Below are 19,708 nucleotides of genomic sequence, written 5' to 3'. Positions count from 1 at the left end.
CTGCTCCATGGCCAATGTAGCCAGATCCCAATCAGATGTCCTCTGAAAGATCCATTCTTCCTATATTGTTCAGCCCTGGCTTCCTCTTAGACAAAGTGAAAATAATGATGACACTTTACCTGAAAGGATTAACATCAGTTATAAAATGAGGTGACATGTAAAATTTTCAGGAGTACTGGTCCCCACATAGATAGAATAAGATAAATGTTTCTTGTAATTATTGGTATTATCATAAATTATCACCACTATCTTTTTCCTTTGACTGTTATAAAAGCTTACAAATGACATTTTTCAAAGTTCAGATATTGATATGACTACCAGGAAAAGATCTTAGGAACCAAACTGAAGAATTTCCTATCACTAATCAAGACAGAAGGAAGAGGAAATTATGTAAGTCATTTCTCTATGTAATATACTACTCAACTTTGATTCAATTTCTCTAAAAAATTCTCCCACCCATTAAGAGGTATAACTCAACATTGGAATTGTCAAACTTTTAAAGAGTGGAGGATGGGACTCCTTCCTATATGGAACCTCACCAATACATCCATGGCTCAGGGACCAGTGTAGAAGAATGTTCATGAACACAGGGAGGTGGAGGCGCCCGGACCACTAGAGGCTTGCTCATGTGAGCCTGTGGCAGTAGTGGAATTGAGCATGGGACCCATGTTAGCTCAATTACAGAAGGGCCCAATGGGGAGGTTAGAAATAGGTGGTGAGCCATCCCTAGATTGAGAACAATTTGAGAATGATTGCTGCTGGGTGAGGGAGAGGATGACGTACATACGACAGTGGATGGGCTGACTAGACTCCAGTGGACTCATCTGCACTGAAGGACATTTGGGTACAAACACCTGAATGAATTGGACTCAGCATGTATGGCGAGTCCATAGAGTTCAGTGGGGGGTTAGAGGGAGGCATGGATGGAGGGGGTTGTCTGGATTTGAGTGGGAAATGGTGTGTGAAATTTTAAAAAGCTCAATAAAAAATGAATAAAAAAACAAAATAAACTGTCTTCCTTGGAAAAAATACTGATATGCTTGGTATGCTGATATTCTGTTTTTGTTTATATGTCCCTTTTGATGTTATAACTAGGCTAGTCTCCCACTTTTAATAAAAACTTGAATTTCCAAAGGTTCCTTTCTGAAATTGTGCAAACAAGTAGATTGTATTACCCTCACCACTAACATCAAACAAACAAGAACAGTGACAGCTTTGCAAGGGTTCCCTACTGCTTCTGTTATACAAATGTAGGGTCATACATTAGAGATTTTTGAAGTATGAGATAATTAAGCTAGATAAGACTGTGCAGGGCAAGGGGAAATAATTAGTGTCATCTTCACTTAGTACTGTCATTTAATACACATTCAACATAGATTATTGATGATGCATCAAGGGACATGAGCCAGGGACATCAGATACAGCAAGAGAATCTGGTGTTGTCATAGAGCCACACATCATATCAATTGCAGCTTCTCTTGGTGAAAACAAAACTAGAGTCCCGCTGCCTTTTAGGATCCGCCGTCTCTCCCTCTGAGTTGGGCTTCTCTGTTACTAGAGTTTCCCGTAGCTCACAGTCACCAGGGCTACTGTCCCATAGCAAGCTCTGTTGCATATCACATACTCTGAGTCTCCTGCTCCAATTTTTCACAGGCTAGTCATTGGATGAATCATGCCTGGGTCAGACATCCATTTCATATCCTGCCAGTGACTGGAACGCTAAAGCCCAGGAAATAGCACGCTTTTCCTGACAGAAACTGGGGGTAGGTGAAGTAAATTAAAAGATGCACAGCATGGAAAAGCATCATACAAAGTAGGGGGGAAAGAGGCTTTCAGGGTGGGGAGAGTGGTGGGAAACATGAACGTGAAGGGGGAAGTGAATGTAGTTGAAAGGTTTCAGTCTTGGGATGCACAGGGACGGAGGGACAGGAGGAGGTGAGGGGGATCTTCCAAAGCCCTCATTATGAAAAAGCCATAAGGAAACCTGACACTTGGTAAACTAATTAAAACATCAAATTTAAAAAGAGAGTTTGAATGGAGATAACCTGTGTGGGTAAAAGCTGCTCCCAGAAGTCCATAGGGTTTTAAATGAAGAATCCCAGTGTCAGGAATGGGCTACCTGCCTATGAGTTGTTCATCAGGGAGGTTCCTGCGCTTCCCCACCCCCAAATAAAGGTAGTTGGCTCTGCAGTTGCTTCCCTAGCAAAATGTGATGGTTAGACCCCACTGCCAAAACACCACATGTTCTGGAAGTAGGACAGAGAGAAATCAAGCTGGAAGTGAGACGGACGCCTCCACCTTGCTGAGATGGACGCCTCCTCCTTGCTGAGATGGACGCCTCCTCCTTGCTGAGATGGACGCCTCCTCCTTGCTGAGATGGACGCCTCCTCCTTGCTGAGATGGACGCCCCCTCCTTGCTGACTAGCCCTTAAAGTGTGGGAAGGTGCTGTGCAGGCTACCGGGGGAGAACTGCCATCAACAGCCTCACTCAGCTGTGGACTCTGCATGCTACATTATCTACTGGTCAGGACACATATGCCCACTGTGGCATACAGTCTACAGTGGTACAACAGTGGCAAGTCTATTATGAGGGTAATCACTGATAATCAATATAAACTGAGGCATATACCACAGGAGGAATTCATGTTCAGTACTGTAAATCTGGTCAAGAGCCCATAGATGGAGAGATCATAGGCCCTAATGGGGAAGCTACTGCTTGCATTTTGCTAAATGGACATGATATGTCCATCAAAGTGCCTTTTAAATAATTACATTTATCCCCATAGATTAGTGCTGTTGTCAGCCTCAGTCAAAGACCCTTCCTTTGACAGTAGGAAGTAGTAATTGCAGAGATATAACTTCTCAAAAAAGCTGAAAATAAATAATTGCAGAATTCTCCACCCTAAACAGGATATCAGTATCATTCCCTCCAAGCCTCTGGAGCACTGTAGAAGGGAGAGTGAAAGAGCATAGGTTCTGGAAGGTGGAGTAGTGTGTTAGAGAACCATCTTCTGGGCATGACACTCTTGCACTGACAGTATCTATGATCACCTAACAAGACTTGCACGAGACTGGAGCCGTCAACATCCTGCTTTGGAGACAGGAGCCTCTCATGAGGCCCTAATCCTGGCTAGGCAGACAATGCTGGATTCGGGGAGCGGTCATGAGGTCCCACCTTCCCAGAGGCTCTCTAAGTAGTTAGTGGTGGCTGGATAATGGAGAAAAAATATCTTCAGTGGGGTAGCCATTAGTAAGGTGCCTGCCCAGGCCCCTGTAAATAACCTCTCACCTGTGCTCTTGTAAGCAACCCTAATGAAACTCATTGGGGCAAACATACACAGGACACACAGAAATAGACACAGAAGACAAACACACACACACACACACACACACACACACACACACACACACACACACAGCATAAAAATAGAAGGAGGACCAGCTGGGAAGAAGAAAGAGGTCATCAAGTATGGGATGGGACAAGAGTAATATGATCAAAATACCTTGATATGTGCAGAACATGTCACAATGAAATCCACTATCATGTATAATTAATAAATACTAATAAGCATTATAAGTATTATATACAAAAACTGACAATATGAATTGAAAGACAGACTGATAAACAGCATGCTTCTAAGCAGAATAGATGTCACATTACTGGTGCACACAGACCTATGAACTGACAGTTCTTGTTTCTCAGACAGTGCTCAACATTAACAAAGTTCTTCAGAAAGACATGAACACACTGTGAAATGATTACACACTTATTATCCATCCCCCTCACCTTTGATTCGCCCTCAGTGAATCTGGTAAAACTAAAGTGAGCACAGTTGCACTAGCCCCCTTATTATGCATCTTGCTTTGGCTAAACTGCCTGTTGAGATTCTCCGTGACTCAGTGGAGCAGCCCCAGACATGCTGCTGAGTAGCTACATATACCAGAGCATGATGGTTAATGTTCATGGTCAACTTGCTTGGATTCAGCATCACCTAGGAGAGGGTAAGCGCTTTTCCAGAGAGGTTTTGCTGAAGAGGAAAGATCCACCTGAACACAGGCGGCAACATCCAGATTGAACATAAAGGGAAAGAGGAGAAGACACAGAGAACACCAGCGTTTATCACTCTCCTTCCTGGCTGTGGCCACAACGTAGCCAGGCACCCCACATTCTTACCTCCCACCTTCTGCACCATGAGGGATGGTCTTCCTCTGAACTATGAGTCAAAATAAACACTTCTTTCAGGCTGCGTTTTGTCAGGTATTTAGTCACAGTTATGAGAAATGTGAATAATAAATATCTGGATGTAGAGGCACATATGCTTTAATATGCCTTCAATAGGGCTTCGCAGTAGAAATGATATCCTGCCCATGTCATTAAGCCAGTCTACCAATATGATATGTGAAACTTTCTACCTAAAGGTTCAACATCTCCAACCACGAAAAGAACAATGTTAGAAGCCTAGTGACACTCCATATTTTCATTCTCATGTTGGAATATGAGGAGTCAACTAAACTCATGACCGACCTCCCACTCATGTCAGGCCATGGGACTAGCTCACAGCAGTGGACTGGGTGTGCACTGATGCAACTAACAATGCGATTGAAGACAAGCCCACAGGGGATGTCATGGCCCTTGAGGTAGAAGGAACATGGGTTCCTCCCCTGGTATGGACAGGAGAAAGTGCTGCCCAGCTTCACTGCCTCAGTCTGTTCCATGAGGGAAAAACCAACTGCTCTGGTGTTTAGTCACAGAAATGTCTGAGTTTAGTTGCCACAGTTCTATTTCCACATCCCAGAACCCTTCCTGCACTTGTAGAATACCCCAAACACACCAAACAGATGATAGGAAGATACAGTATGTTTCTGAACAATGAAAATTAAATCTTCTAGAACTTCACTGATCTTTCTTTACATACATGTCCATACATGTACACACCCTTATAGTCTTTGGGTTTTTATTTTGGATTTTTTTGTTCGGTTTGTTTTGAGGCAGGGTCTCTGTAATAGCCCCAACTGGCCTGGAACTTGCTATGTAGACCAGGCTGGCCTCTGTCTCACAGAGATCTGCCTGCCTCTGCCTCCCGAGTGCTGCGATTAAAAGCATGCGCCACCATATCAGGCACATCCTTATTTCTTAAATATGAGCACAAGTTTTCAATGAGGCTAATTTATTTTGTGATCAAGTGACTATAAAGAATTATTTTTAAAAGATATTTTAAATCTTTACAAAAATATTATTATTATTCCAAAGGGAGACAATTTTAACACATTTTCCCAGAAAGACTTGAAGCAGGTTACGTACAAATATATACACAGTGAAGTTTAAGTGGGGAAAATAGGAATAAGAAATCAAAGACCAAAGGATTTGCCAACGTGGGGTCAACTTTGGTGGAATAATGAAGGTTTCCATTAGTTCTGTCTCACAAACTCCTAAGTGAACAAATACTTCCAGCCACAGATTGATAAACATCGCCACACATACAGCATTGTATATGAGGTCACTTCTTGAGGGACAAGTTTAGAACTAAGCATTGTATATTAGCAAGCGATATGGGTTATATCAAAATGCTCATCTCAAGAACCTGCAGCTCAGTGTCATTTAAGGAAAAACAAAGAGCTCATGATTTGGCATCTCCTGATTTCCAACAAACTGACAGCCAGCAAAGCCTCTTTGTATAAACTCATGCACACTTTGCATTCAGGGCAAGTATCAATTTTGTTAAAAGAGTTTCAAGTACAAGCCAGGCCACTTTGGACACTTTTTGAGCATCTTAAAATCAGGCCAACTACAGTGTCTTTCCCACATCTGACCGAGCATTCCAGTTCCCTGGCTGGGTTTGAAGGGAGATGGCGACTGGAAGCACAGACAGTGCAGAGGGCACCAGTCATACCTGACGCTGCTCATGCTCCCGGTCTCCGAGCCCAGCTTGCATCGCTCCAGCTGGCTGGCAACGATCTGCCGTTCAGCCTCCAGCTCTCGGGTCAGCCTTTCAAACTGTAATTCCTGAAAGAAAACCACCAACTAGATGAATGCTAACATCTATAGGAAACACAAGTCTAGAGCAAAATCATATGATGGTGCGGCAGATAAATAAGAAGCAGAGCGTGTTTCATGGGTGTGAAAGTCAAACACGGGGTTACAACCCACTGGCCATGAGACACTGACATAAGTTATTTAATATCTTCATCATCTGTAAAATGTGTTCACATACCCAGTTAGAAGTGAGAATTACATGACATGCTGTCCATGAAACTCAATCTTGCTAACTTCGGCAAATGATGAGCATTTAACAGCTATGGATATCTCAGATCCAGAGAATGTAACATTTAATACGTAATAACGCATTCATCACTGTCATTTAGACAATTGTGTTGATTCTCTATTGAACTTCTGACTGCTTCTATAAATTAATTTGTTCACCACATTGTTTGCATGTTATATATTAAGCCAGATAATACTTTAAAGCCTATAATTATCACGCTTAATTCTAGTGGAATAGGAATAATCTAGATATTATAGTCTAATTACAAAATTCATCATGTTTGAAAAATTGATCATATCATCTTGAAAAACAGTCAACTACACCAATGAAATACATTTCTGCAAAGTGGACCACAGCTTTGCTATGGTGCTAAAGGCAAATAATTCAGTCAGAACTTCAAGGATTTCAATTGTCCCAACTAGAATATTCTGTCCCATATTTTAATCGTTATTTTGTATCTGTCCATACAATTGTTTAACCAGCACAATAAATATAGCAAGTCATGTATTTAACAAAAATTTCTGGATTTAAAAAAATGTAACATTTAACTGTTTAAAAAAATAAATTATCCACACAGATATATCTCAACCTGAAGATGGGGGTAGAGATTCATTTTTGGAGAATGAAAACTCCTAAAGTTGGATGTGTTTATCTGTATCTAGCCGGGAACTTGCTACGTAGACCATGCTGGCCATGCACTCACAGAGCTCCATATACCTCTACTTCCGTGATGCTAAAATTAAAGATGTGTGCCACCGACCCTGGCTTAAAACAGGGACTTTATTTTATGCTGATATTATTTGGGAGGTTAATGTGAAAGACACTTGGCCAATGAGCTGCCCCCCTCCCCCTTAAAGCGCTAAAACTGAAGCAGCATCGTGCTCAAGTTCATTCTTTCGTTTCCATATTCTGAAGAGCTGAAAGCACTTCTGGTAAGAAATGAACATGAAGAACTCTGCTGGACGCAGCTTAGACCCAATAGCCTATCCTCCTCTATAAAGACTGAACATCTATTGCTTTGGGGGCTCTGTTGCACAGGAATATACACTTTCTCATTTCCAGGGTTTAGACACTATTCTGCCTTAAGTCTAAGACACCCATGCTATAGGAAACCAACCTGAGTTGTTAACACTTTTAAGACACTGAATTTAAAGACCATACAGAGCTCTTCCCAGATAGATGGGAGTTTGTGATTTGTGACTGTTGTATTTTCATTCTGCTATAGAAGACCATCAAGGTGACACAGTGCAACAACTTGATCCACAGTTCAAAACCAGGTGACATACAGCTAAGACACACAGCTTGCTTGGAGCCCCTTTCTTAGTGTTCTTTCTTCATGCCTGTCTAATGGTCAGGAGTGATGGAAGACAGTCACTGGTCATGAAAGATGGGGGTGGTCTCAGATTCAGGAATGAAGGAGCAGTCAGTGGTCAAGAGTACAGAAGATAGTCATATATAGGAGAGATCAGAGACAGTCTTATGGTCAGGAATCATGGGAGACAGTGTTTAGGGGTGACAGAAGACAGTTAACAGTCATGGGTGATGGAAGACAGTCAATGGCCAGAAGTGATGAGAAACAGCCAATGGTCAGTACTATCTATGGGGGAATGTCCTGGTAAGGAGGGATGGAGAGAGTCAATGGTCAGGAATGGCAAGAGAAAGTCAAAGGTCAGGATTGATGGGAAACATGTCATGGACAAGAGCAATAAAGACAATCAATGATCAGGAGGGATGAAAACAGTCAATGATCAGGAGTGATGGGGACAACCAATAGTATTCCCACTTTGAGCCACTGAAGGACAGCATGTAATAGAGATTAGAACATTTTTAAAGATAATGATTGAATTTTTAAGATGTGATGAAACTAAAAATTTGCAGATTGACCTGAGCTCAATGAATCTCAAGTAAAAAAAAAATGTATCAAGGACTAGCATCAAATTTTGCAGAACAAGAGACAAAGAAAATGATGTTAAAAGAAGAGAGAAAAGATGCCGTATCTCCAGATGCATAAAGTAACAACAGTGTAGACTACTATAGAATTTTGGTCAGAAACAGTACAAATAAGGTACATTATGGAAAAAAATCTTCTGGAATTGACCCACAGCTCACTGTGCATTTTTTAAAAATTGTGTTTCTGTGTGTTCTCTGTTGCTGTAATTAAGTATAATAAGCTTTTTTCTGCAGTGTTTAACCTCAGTAATCCTACCCAGTGTGTTTTATCAAAGAACCCGACAAATGAAATATCTCAATGGTCTCATTTGATTCATTCAGTTGGACTTATCTTCAGCTTATCTACACTGCATCACTCTTATGATGCTGTATTTTGTAGTTGTAGCCTCTGCCAATTCCAGCTGAATGACTTATCTCCTCGGTGTGGATCTCAGTCTCTTCTGCCACACATAGAGATCTTCAAACACAATATTTTGAATTTTCCTTTTCGGGTCTGAACATCTTCACATTCCTAAAAATATTGCCAGTTTTCTGCTGGGGAACTATGAAATCACTGGAAAGCAATTTAATTTTTTTGAGTCTTTCGTTTAATATTTGTTTGGGGAAACAGGACATTTAATGTAGAGCCAATTATACTGCAAGACCTTTCTGGAACCCTCCATAGTACCTCATGAAGAGTGGGGGTTCCCAGCCTGACTGGAGGAGGCTAGCATGTATTCTCAGCCCTGACTGAACACCAGGAACTATTTCCCATCATGTTTTCAGCAGGTTCTTTTCCTGGCCTCTGGTAGTTTATGTACATCAATTGCTGTTCTGCTCTCTTCTAAATATGAGCTTGCGCCTCTGAGGAAGTCATATATGGCCCTGTGAATTCTAGTCCTGTTTCCTCACTGCTGTCTCTGGTTTCTGGCTTCCTGCATCATAAGCAGTGACTTCTTCCTTCTTCTCAAGAAAATGGTCCAAGGATTAAGAGGAGGGCTGTTTCAGTCACAGTGTGTTGCTGCTTCTGGGCTCTCTCAGGCTATAACCACCCTATCCTGGCATAGAAATGAGTTTAGATTAACAACTGAGCTTGTGGCTGGGAAGAACTGTAACTAATGGGACAGATAACTTGATTACTTGATTAATCTTTCCACTGAGGGTTTATTTCTTTCCTTGGTATGGGCCCCTATGTAGCTTAAATGTTATCTAGACCAGCCTAGCTTCTTCCCAGAGTGGAGGTGCTCTTACAGCCCTAGGGGACACTGAGACTGGAGAGGGTGGAAACTTGTCATTCTAAGTGAGCATGGTGTTTAGGAGAAATAGACCTCTCAGGTCTGAGGAAACCCCTGGTACTTTTCTTCTCAGAGACTTTGAGCTGAAATAGCATTCAGGATGAGGCATTCTGCTAGTCAAGCCAGGAGAGTACACAGGAAATCAACTGGAAAAGTGCACAAATCTGTTCAGTGACACATGTAACACTAGTTGCATATGGATACGTGGTACTGAATTAATTCAGTGAAGGAAAGACTACTACACAGAAAGAAGAGAGAGGAAGTATCTTAAAGGTTTTCTAGACTTGGGGAGTGGATAGAGCAATGAGAGTTGGACAGAGGAGGATTGAACAACAGTATACTATGAGCCTTCTCCACAGATTCTGGTGAAGGAAAAATGATATAAATTAGGACACAAAATATGAAATATAGAAACTGCCCAGAGACACCAAAGTTTTATGGGAATTTAGATCAGGGGCACGATGACCTGCAGCAAAAGACATTTTAAGAAACATAAACTAGTGATAAACATCTGTTTTCCCACTATTTAGATGTTATATTGATTCACAGGGAAAATACATTTGTAAAATTATCAGTTCTATGATTCTAGAGTTTATTAAAATGTATGAGGAGTGGACATAAGTAGTTTCACTTTTAGAATGGCACACCATTGAGTCATACAATACATTAGCATTACTATAAAAATTATCATATAGTTTTATAACTTTGTCCTGAGGAGCCTAAATTATTAATTTATTTGCTTTAATTAAGTGGAGTTTGCTAAATGTTTCCAAATGGCTAAAAGCATATAAAGTCTCTTGAGGGGGCTGAGCTAATCACTATGAATACTGAAATCAGAAAACTCATAATTTTACTAATTCCTCCAATAAATATTTTATTTAGAATTGTGATGCGGTATCAGTTGGGAAGGAACAAGCTGATTTGAGGATGGTGAAAATTTAGACTGACTGGTGAATTGCTGAAAATAAATTAGTGATTATTTTACTAATTTGGAAAGATTAAAAACAGGTCAGACCTTATGATAGAGAACAAAAAACAGTCAAAACACCACAGGGTAGAAGGTGATGTTTGCTCTACAGGAAATAAATAACGTAACATTCAGACCTCCCATACACAAGCCCAGAACCAAAAGTGAGTAGGTGGCTCCCAAACACATATGAGTCTTTCTGTGTAAAATTAACATGATGAGTTGTCCATGTTTCCACTGATACCCTCCTATATTGAAGAAGAAAAGAATACTGTGCACCAGCACCCAAAAAGACTCAGTGCAAGTGCTGAGGAAGATCTTTATATATCCTGACAGAGTGGCGGCAGACATGATGGTATGGTACAGTAGAAAGAGCCGAGGATTTGATGAGTGTTTCAGAAAGGTGAATTCCTGAAGTCTCAGGAATTCACCTTTCTGAAACTATCAAAAGACCTCTTTCCTCTAGTGTTCCCCATTATATTAGAAAGGAAGATCTACTACTGTCATACATAGGTACAGTGGAACACTAGCCAGTCTTTAAAATGAAGAAAATTGTGTCAAATATGAAAATCTCGATGAATCTGAAGGAGATAATGTTAAATGAAATATAGCAAACAGAAAGACACAAAGTATCACATAAATATGCTTTTCAATCTAAAGATGAATTCATGGACTGAGAATGGCTGTTTACCAGGGACTATGTCTATGGAAACAGGCTTATGGTGATGTTAGTAAAAGGTCAGAAATTTTCAGAGAAGATGGGTGAGCTCAAGAGAATTAGCAACAACGTTTGCATGCCTGAGAATTGAGGAAAGTAGATTTAAATGTTCTCACTACAGAAATGTGAGATGACACAGGCTGAATCAGCTTGATTAAGTTGTTCCATGATGTATATACATTGCAAAGTATGTTGGATGCACTGAACGCACACAGTTTTGTTAATTAATAACAATAAAATTAAATGCTGTGTGATGAAACCATACCATACAAAGACTCAACCAGATAAGCCCAGTTCTTATTTATAATCATTATCTATTCAATGTCCGTGTCCCTGAAAGACAGAAGGAACATCATCTGGAAGGGACCACATTCTAATCTGTGATTTATCTTTGAGCAAAATGCCTGCCATATACTCTCATTAGAAAATATTTGCTTGTGAATGAATGATGTAAGATCATGTGTCACAGCTTCCTGGGTAGAAGAGACAGAGAGCAATTCCCTCAAAGAAGATATTTCATGATCAGAAGTACATGTGGGAACATTTCTACAGGACTCTGGCAAACAAGTTGATCCCTGACATGTCTTCATCAACACATTGCTCTTGGAACTCTCTAGTCTAATAAGGTAAGGATGAAAATCCCCAACAGTCAGTTGAGGGACTGTTAAATATTTACCTAGGTAATAATCCATTTGCTCAAATTCTCCCTTGCTTTTTTCCTTTTATTAAAAAATGAATTTTATTATTTTTTATTTTTACGTGTGTGGATGGATATATTGTCTGCATATTTGTAAGTGCACCTGTGTTGTGCAATGCATGCAGAGGTAAGAAGACTGAGTTGGATCCCTTGGAATTGGAGTTACAGAAGGTTGTTAGCCACCAGGTGGGTGCTGGGAATCAAACCTGGGTCCTCTGCAAGAGAAATCAGTACTCTTAACCACTGAGTCATCTCTCCAGCTCAGCTTTTTTTCCTTTTTAACCACTATCTCTGATATTAAGCACAAACATACATACATAGTGCAGTGTTATATTTCCAGTACTGCAAGGGAGTATAATTATTGTTTTAGAATTCAATTATTCAAACACAAATGAAATAGCCAAATATTCATTAGATGTATTTGAAAAATAGTGGCAGTCCCCATTTTCTCATTTCCTCCTTACAGGCAAATACTCTTAAATCTTCATTCTGATTTTCAGGAATGTCTTGCAACTCAACAACATCTCCACTGTACTACTAAGCATCGATCAGTTTCCTATGGCATAAGCCAAGTGCACTCCCCAGCCTATCATGGCACATCTGCTCGCTCCCCACCTTCCTCATACTCCCCATGAGAGTCAAACGGCAACTTAGGTAGAATCATATGACACTGGCTAAGACCTTGAATGGTTGTGTCTCTAAAATGTCTGTGTTGCAATGTTCACCCACAGAGTCCTGATGTTTGGAGATGTGGCCTTTGGATGATCGTGAGGTGAGAGCCTTCATAAGTGGGATCAGTGCCTTTAGAGAGGCATTCAGAGGCATCATGTTCATGCTTTTTATTTATATAGCAAGAAGAAAGCCCTGTCTATGAGTTAGGAAGTAGACACTCACCAGATTCCTCATATGTTGGCATTTTGATATTGAAGTTTTCAGTCTCCAGAACTGTACTGTGAGAAATGCATTATGTTGTTCATAAGCTATCCAGTTTGTGGTATTTTGTTACAAGAGCCTGACTTGGCTAAGGTAAGATGTACATGCTGTATGTTCACTTCCAGTAATCTGAACAATTTTCCCTTTGTTAACATAGTTGGATATTTCTCTTGCTACCATTTCTTTGCTTTGCTGTCTGTATATTATAAAGCCAACAGAACAATCTTCTAGCTGGTATCAATGAATTTCTCACAGTATAGTGAAACATTAGATAATGCTATGAAAAGAGTGGAATTAAAAAAGATGAAAATCAGAGAGCTTCAGGAGAGTTATAGATTTTAGCATGTGAATAATGAGCATTAAAGGAAAACAGTTATTAGAAAAATTTAAAATAAAAGTATTGACTATATACAATAGTACTGTGGACTAAACAACATGCTTCATAGAAATTTCCCATTGAAAATCCAGCAAAAATTGTAAAAATGTTTGTATCAAGGCAACTCAACAAAAAAGCTTATGACATGAGGACTCTTAAGAAGATTTAACAGATACTTTTTGAGGAAGTAGAAAAAAGATTTTACTTTCAATCAATCAATCAATCAATCATCAATCAATAATTCCTAATGTTTTCTTACTTCTCAGTAGCAGCACAGGAGAGCTGAGGTAAGGATGCTCTGTCTGGGCACTTTGAGGAGAAGTGGTTTCCAATCTAGAAATTCTCGAGTTTTATACCCAGCCCTGTTCTCTCATTCGTGTTCCATGTAAGACATTTTCTACCAGGAGCGGGAATCTGCGGACACTCCCTTGGCTAGACTGTCTCATTGGCAGAGGCTGGTCCCTCTGCTTTCTGTCAAACTAGAACCACTTCTTACACCAAGGTGTTTATCATGCTCCCTGCTTTGAATGATTTGTTAAATGTCTGAAGTCTGATATTTCAAGATTTGGTCAACTGTCCCACTGTGTCCTCTATTTCTGGAATTTGGGTTCATACTTTTATTTTGAGCAAATCAGTGGGCGAGAAATAAAGATAGAATTCAATTTTGGGGCATGTTATCTTTATGGGAGCAATTTAGCAACCCAACTTTCTTTGGGACCTCTCCATACCACCTCTCTGCCTGCTGTTGGCTTCATCTGGTAGATGTTTTGCCTGTCCAGTGGGTTATGCATCTGATGTAGCCCTTGCCTCTTTCTTTCCCATGTCTAAGTATGCTCACTTCCTAATACACCTACAGCTTCTAGTGGGTTTCAGAAGACTGTCCATTTCTTCAGACTCTGCCACAGATTCCATATTTTGTCAATTTTCCCCTACACCTTGGTCATCCTGCTTGTAGATGAGACCTGGTTCTTACAAGTCCTAATGTTAAGACAACCAAGTAAGCTGCATGTAAAATAAGAGAATGAAAGTTCATTGTTTCTCTCTCTCTCTCTCTCTCTCTCTCTCTCTCTCTCTCTCTCTGTTCTAAGGCAATGGTTTTGGGGTGTCTAACAGTAACTTTAGCACTGATCCTGGAGAAAAATGGCTGCTCAAGTGAGTGACAGTCATTACAACCATGTTCACATTGGCTTAGATGCTGTTGTACCAGAGAGACCACACTACCCCACTGTAGCTCAGCTCTCAAGTTTTCCAGTGCAGAGGTCATCGTCTTGCTTCCCAGTATCTTCTATTTGTAGCCATCAATGATTTGCGCTATGAAACAATCCTAAGTGACTTTCTTCTCACATCAGGCCTAATTCCCATCTCACATGAATGAGCTAACTTCATAGCCAGCCCTCTTGGCAATGTTCATTTCATCCCACTGAGACATGTTGCTAAGCAAGTCTGAAGGGAAGGTGGAGAGATGACAGGGTAATAATAGTTATCCTACAGCAGAGTGTTCAACAAAGCTGGGGAGAATAAGCCATGATGTCAAGATGGAATGGAACAAATCACTGTCAGTGGTACAGCTGTGTAGACCTCACTGGAGAGTCAAAAACTATGGCAAAGATCTGTCAACGAAAGTTTACAAAACTGACAGATTAATGTTTTAAACAACCACAGTGTCATTCTGGGTCACCTAGCAAGACAGCAGATGGCAAGAATCAGCATGCTGAAGCAGACTCAGGCAATGGTTTCAATAAAATATAAGAAAATACACTTTTCTGACCAAGGCCTTCATTCAGTATGCTTTGATCTGTCTCCTCTGTCATGTTATGTTGCCAAATGCCTTGTTAATCACATAAAGTATGTCAGCCAGTTTCCTTAATTAGTTTGAAAGACAGGACACCTGGAAGTTAAGAAAATCATGATTCTTCATAGTTTATGGTGATGTAAATCCACTAAGCTTGACCAAGTTTAGTGTGGTGGTTGCTATCTATACCAGATCATTTCTAAAAAAACTATGTATAGTAAATCTCTCAGTGCTAACAAATATAAATTGTTAGTGCATGCATTTTGAATTTTCTCTGTTAACAAGTTTCATGTTCACACTTGTTTAAAAGTGCCTATTATACTTATGACAATAGCACATAATAATGGTAGTCAATGTTTTAAGCATTTATTTACAGTGTATTGGCTGTATTATTTCCAACTCTACTGTGTCCAATGAAGCAGTGAATATAAGCAGTCTTACAGTGTACCGATTGCGCTTAATACCATACCTGACTTTTGAACTATACATATCTTGATGCTGGAGACCTGATTACCTTCTTCTAACCTAGTAGAGAATGTTCTCAATAAATGATGAATGAATGGTTACAACAATAACTAAGAAACTGTCCATCTTGGCTACATGCTTTACATGACTGAAATTATTATTCATATTGAGCCAGTAAGGTAGGAATTTTAAGGTCTGAGGTATCTCAGAATTAAACATGTTAAGTGGTTTCCATGAACATAACTGGGAAACTGTACGTCTAACCCAATGTACTCACTCAGAGTGAGTCCCACTGTCTCAAAACTCTAAAATTACGCACATCATTTTCATGTAGGCTGAAGAACCAGGGCCCAGCCACCATAATCAAAACACACATGCCTTTAATGAGGAAGAAGTAGAGCTCATTTCTTGTTTTACTTTTTCCCACTTTTCTGGAAATAAAATACTAGTAATTATGTGTACCCATAGGAAAAGGATTCATAATGTTCAGTTTCACACTGCAATGGAAGTAATTCCTTTCAATAATGATCCCTAATTTTCAAGAGGGTCACTGTCAAACTTCAAGTGTACCCAGCAAAGACAATGAGGTGGCAGAGCAGTCATCCTCCAGCATCCTTGTAGTAGTGGAGAAGGCAGCTGTCAAATATTTAAAGGGTGAAAGAGGAAGGGCCAGGGAGCTTGGCTAAGGGAAAAATCAGAGACTCTCGTTCTCTCAAAAGAGCCACCTCAAATGTCCATTTCCTCCTTCCTGTCTCCCTTGATCCTGAAGTCTAGGAGAAATACCTTTGTATTTCAGTTTTATAGTGATAAACCTCAACTCTGCTTCATGAAATTGCCACCTGGTGTTTAGGTTCATTTCTTACCTCATCCTGGGAACAACTGACAGCTACACACAGTACCAACAATACTTTCTTGACTTCACTTAATTACACAGCTGTGTTCTTTCCTAGATGGTATATACATTCATTGCAGAGACCATAGCTTGCTTTATCATTTTCTTCCCAGCTAGGATAGGGTAGACCCAGTAAATAATGAGTGGATGAATGGTAGGTAACCAAGTCTACATAAATGCAGTGATGCTGAAATTCTCCTTGATACTGGAACACAAGAGCTTTTGTTAGTTGCTGAAATGTCAAAGAAACACCACCTGTCACCAACAGCAATCATCTGTGTCTACCGATTCTCTCCTGCTTAATCGCTGGCAACAAATTGCATATTCTAATCATTTCTGAATAATTATCATATTTTATTCAAATGTAAAAAATGATAACATCTTCACTCACATCTCTAGCATCTGCATGAATTAAAACAAAATAAAAATTTGTTAAATGAATAAAAAAATAGGAAAACATACTTATACTCAAAAGATTCTGTAGGGCGCTGAGTGATAGAGGCAGGGAAGATACAGGCACAAAATTAAGTGAGGTATATACCCTGTTGATAGTCTTAAATGTAGCAAGAGAGGTGAAATTTATTTAAATTTGCTAGAATACAAAGTAGCAGTTGAATTTGATGGGGGGATGTGCATGAAGCTTCTAGGCAACTTGTTAGGGAAGATGACAGAAAAGGAAGCATTCAGAGGCAATGTTGGGCTCAGAAGTTTCCTTGGAGAAGTGTAAAAAAACCCCAAAAAAGCCAACAAACAAAAAACACACAAAAAAAATCAATATAAAGTACAATTAAACTTTTAAATGTTCCACAGTCTTTACAAATTTCAAAAACACTTTAAATTTCAATGTCCTGTCTGGAATTATTTCTTGTTATGTAGCCTTTAGCTATATATATGGACTTACAAATTCAGTTTCTTATCTATGGGCTCCTATAAAATAAAAAATAAGCTACATACTTTCTTATTTCAAGAGGGAAGAACCAGGGCACAGTAAAAATCAAATCAAAGCAAATTCAAACTCCAACAGTATAGCTACAAAGTCTTATAGCTCAATGTCTGACATCTGGAATTCACTCAGTCTTCTGTGTTCCAAAGTGTCTGTAAGCTCAGTCCAGCTCCTACTGCACACCCGCTGATGTCCTTGGCAGATGCATCAGTGTTGGCATCTTCTAATTGAGGCTGCATCTTCACCAGTGGCTTCTCCTGGCCTCTCACAGTGCCAAGCCTCAACTGCTCTTCATGACCCCTTTAATCCTGGCTTCTCTACTACAACTGAGGCTGCACCTTTACTAATGAACTCTCTCTCTCTCTCTCTCTCAGCCTCTTCAGGAACTCTGCCCCTCACACATTGTGCCAAGTTGTAGCTTTTCTCTATGACCCCTTCAATTCTGCAGCTTTCATGACACCAAAACCCGTACCAAGTGGGGACTCTTATTCTTACCAAGTTTGGCTTCTTGGCCCTCTTTAGGCCACAGCTCCTATGTGCTGAGCCTAAGGAAATACTTCTGAGAGGATTTCACTTCAATGATGCTGGTCTCTTACTAATCACAGCGAGTTTTTCAGCCCTAGCTAACCAGCATCAATTGCCCCAGTAAAGAAAAAGTTTCACTTCCAAAGATTCTTAATCCAAAATATCACATGAACAGCCCTGATAGTCTTTGAGAGACTCTGCAACTTCCCTCTGAAACTTTACAAGCCAGGCCTCCACCATCTACATTGAGCTCAGCATTCTTGTCTTCAAAGCTCCCATATCTGCTGATTAAGTTCTGAGTAGTCCACAGTCTTTCCAACCCTAAGTTCCAAATGCTTTCACAATCATCCCCAAAACATAGGTCTGTCACAGCAATATCCCACTCTCTGGTATCAATTTCTGTCCTAGTTATCTTTCTGTTGAGGTAAAACAGTGACCAGCATTAACTCAGGGAAGAAAGGGTTTATTTCATTTTCTACTTCTACAGCACTGTCCACCTTAGAGGGAACTCAAGGCAGGAACCTGAAGGCAGGAACTGAAGCAGAGACCACTGAGGAACACTACTTACTGGCTTGCTCGGCTACATTTCTTATTCAGCTCAGGCCAACCTGCTCAGGGGAGGTACCATCCACAGTGGGCTGGACCCTCCTACATCAATTTAGCAGTTAAGAAAATACCCTGCAGACAACCTCACATTCCTGCCACTAATGGAGGAAATTCCTCTACTGAGGTTCCTTCTTCCCAGGTATTTTCAGTTTGTGTCAAGTTGACAAAAACTAAGCAGCACAGGATATTTCTTAGAATGTTTCTAATTGCTGTTGTATCTCTTTTTGACTGAAGAGTCTCATGTTACCAAAAAGCTGACATTAGATAAAAGAGTCACTACAATAACTGTACCCTATGTAATAGCGTAAGAGTTTTACTACTTGCATCATAAAAGCTTCATTATTACTATGTTTCACCTTCACTGTTACCCAGTGAAGGATGTAGAAAACTAATTTACTAGTGTTAAGAGGGGGGAATCTGCAATCAGAGGGTCTTAGTAAATATTTTAAGATCCCCCAATGAGCCAGTGATAGAGCAGAGCTACAGAAACAGTCACTGCAGAGCTGTTCCCTATTCTTGATAAGGTATTTAATATGCATATACATGTCAGCTCCTGCCTTTCATGTACAAAATATATTTTCCCTCGCTGAGGTAATAACAGTCAAACCATGAACATTCTTATATTAACATGTTTAAATCCAAATGAGACAACAGAATCTGACTTATTGTTCATTTCTTTCAATACCGTGTGTTCAATTTTAAAGTGTCTTTATTAATGTACCTTCATGATTTGAACATCTCAGTGTGATCTGTTCTTAGATCAACATCAAAAGACTGAATTTAAAACTGTCTTCAAGCTGTAAAGGTTTTGGTTCCTGTTCCCTTTATTTTTTTTCCCCATTTTGAAATTCCTCTGCTGGGAATAAATTAAGCATGGTCTGACAAAGAATACATCCATATTTGCCTTCTGATAATCCAACAGGAACTTGTGGGAATGCTGTGTTGATGAATGTGACACTGTGTGAACAGTTTGCACTGCAGGATAATGAACTGAGACCGACAGATCCCCTCCATCGCCACCGTCCTTCCACATCTTCCCAGTATGTGGACTGTCTTAATGGGTGTGCATCATTGAGTTTGCAGGCTATTTCTGTGATCACAAACGGGGTACCAGATGTTCCTGGAACACTGAATTTGTCACACTGTAGACAAGCTAATATCATTATGTGAGACCACAGGGGGAAAAAATAAAAGATTCCACATTTAATCCATAGCAAATACCATGAGACCCATCAAGGCAGTTGGGTTTGCACATGATACAGCAGCTTCTAGCAAATGAACAGCTCATAACAACTTAGTTATAATAA

At 40.0% G+C, this 19,708-nt stretch overlaps 1 protein-coding gene across 1 annotated transcript in view; it reads right to left on the bottom strand.

Annotated features, from left to right (window-relative positions):
* Ctnnd2 (catenin delta 2) overlaps window positions 1-19,708 on the bottom strand; it is a 1,011,454-nt gene that overhangs the window by 640,682 nt on the left and 351,064 nt on the right. The window contains 1 exon segment of the mRNA XM_017799239.2: window positions 5,892-6,004. Coding sequence (XP_017654728.2) covers window positions 5,892-6,004 — 113 coding nt within the window.

The sequence above is a fragment of the Nannospalax galili genome, unplaced genomic scaffold (assembly GCF_000622305.1).
Source record: "Nannospalax galili isolate Female #2095 unplaced genomic scaffold, S.galili_v1.0 scaffold698, whole genome shotgun sequence".
Classification (NCBI taxonomy): Eukaryota; Metazoa; Chordata; class Mammalia; order Rodentia; family Spalacidae; genus Nannospalax; species Nannospalax galili.
The sequence above is the reverse complement of the archived record's forward strand: the minus strand, read 5'-3'. Positions and strand labels throughout refer to the sequence as shown.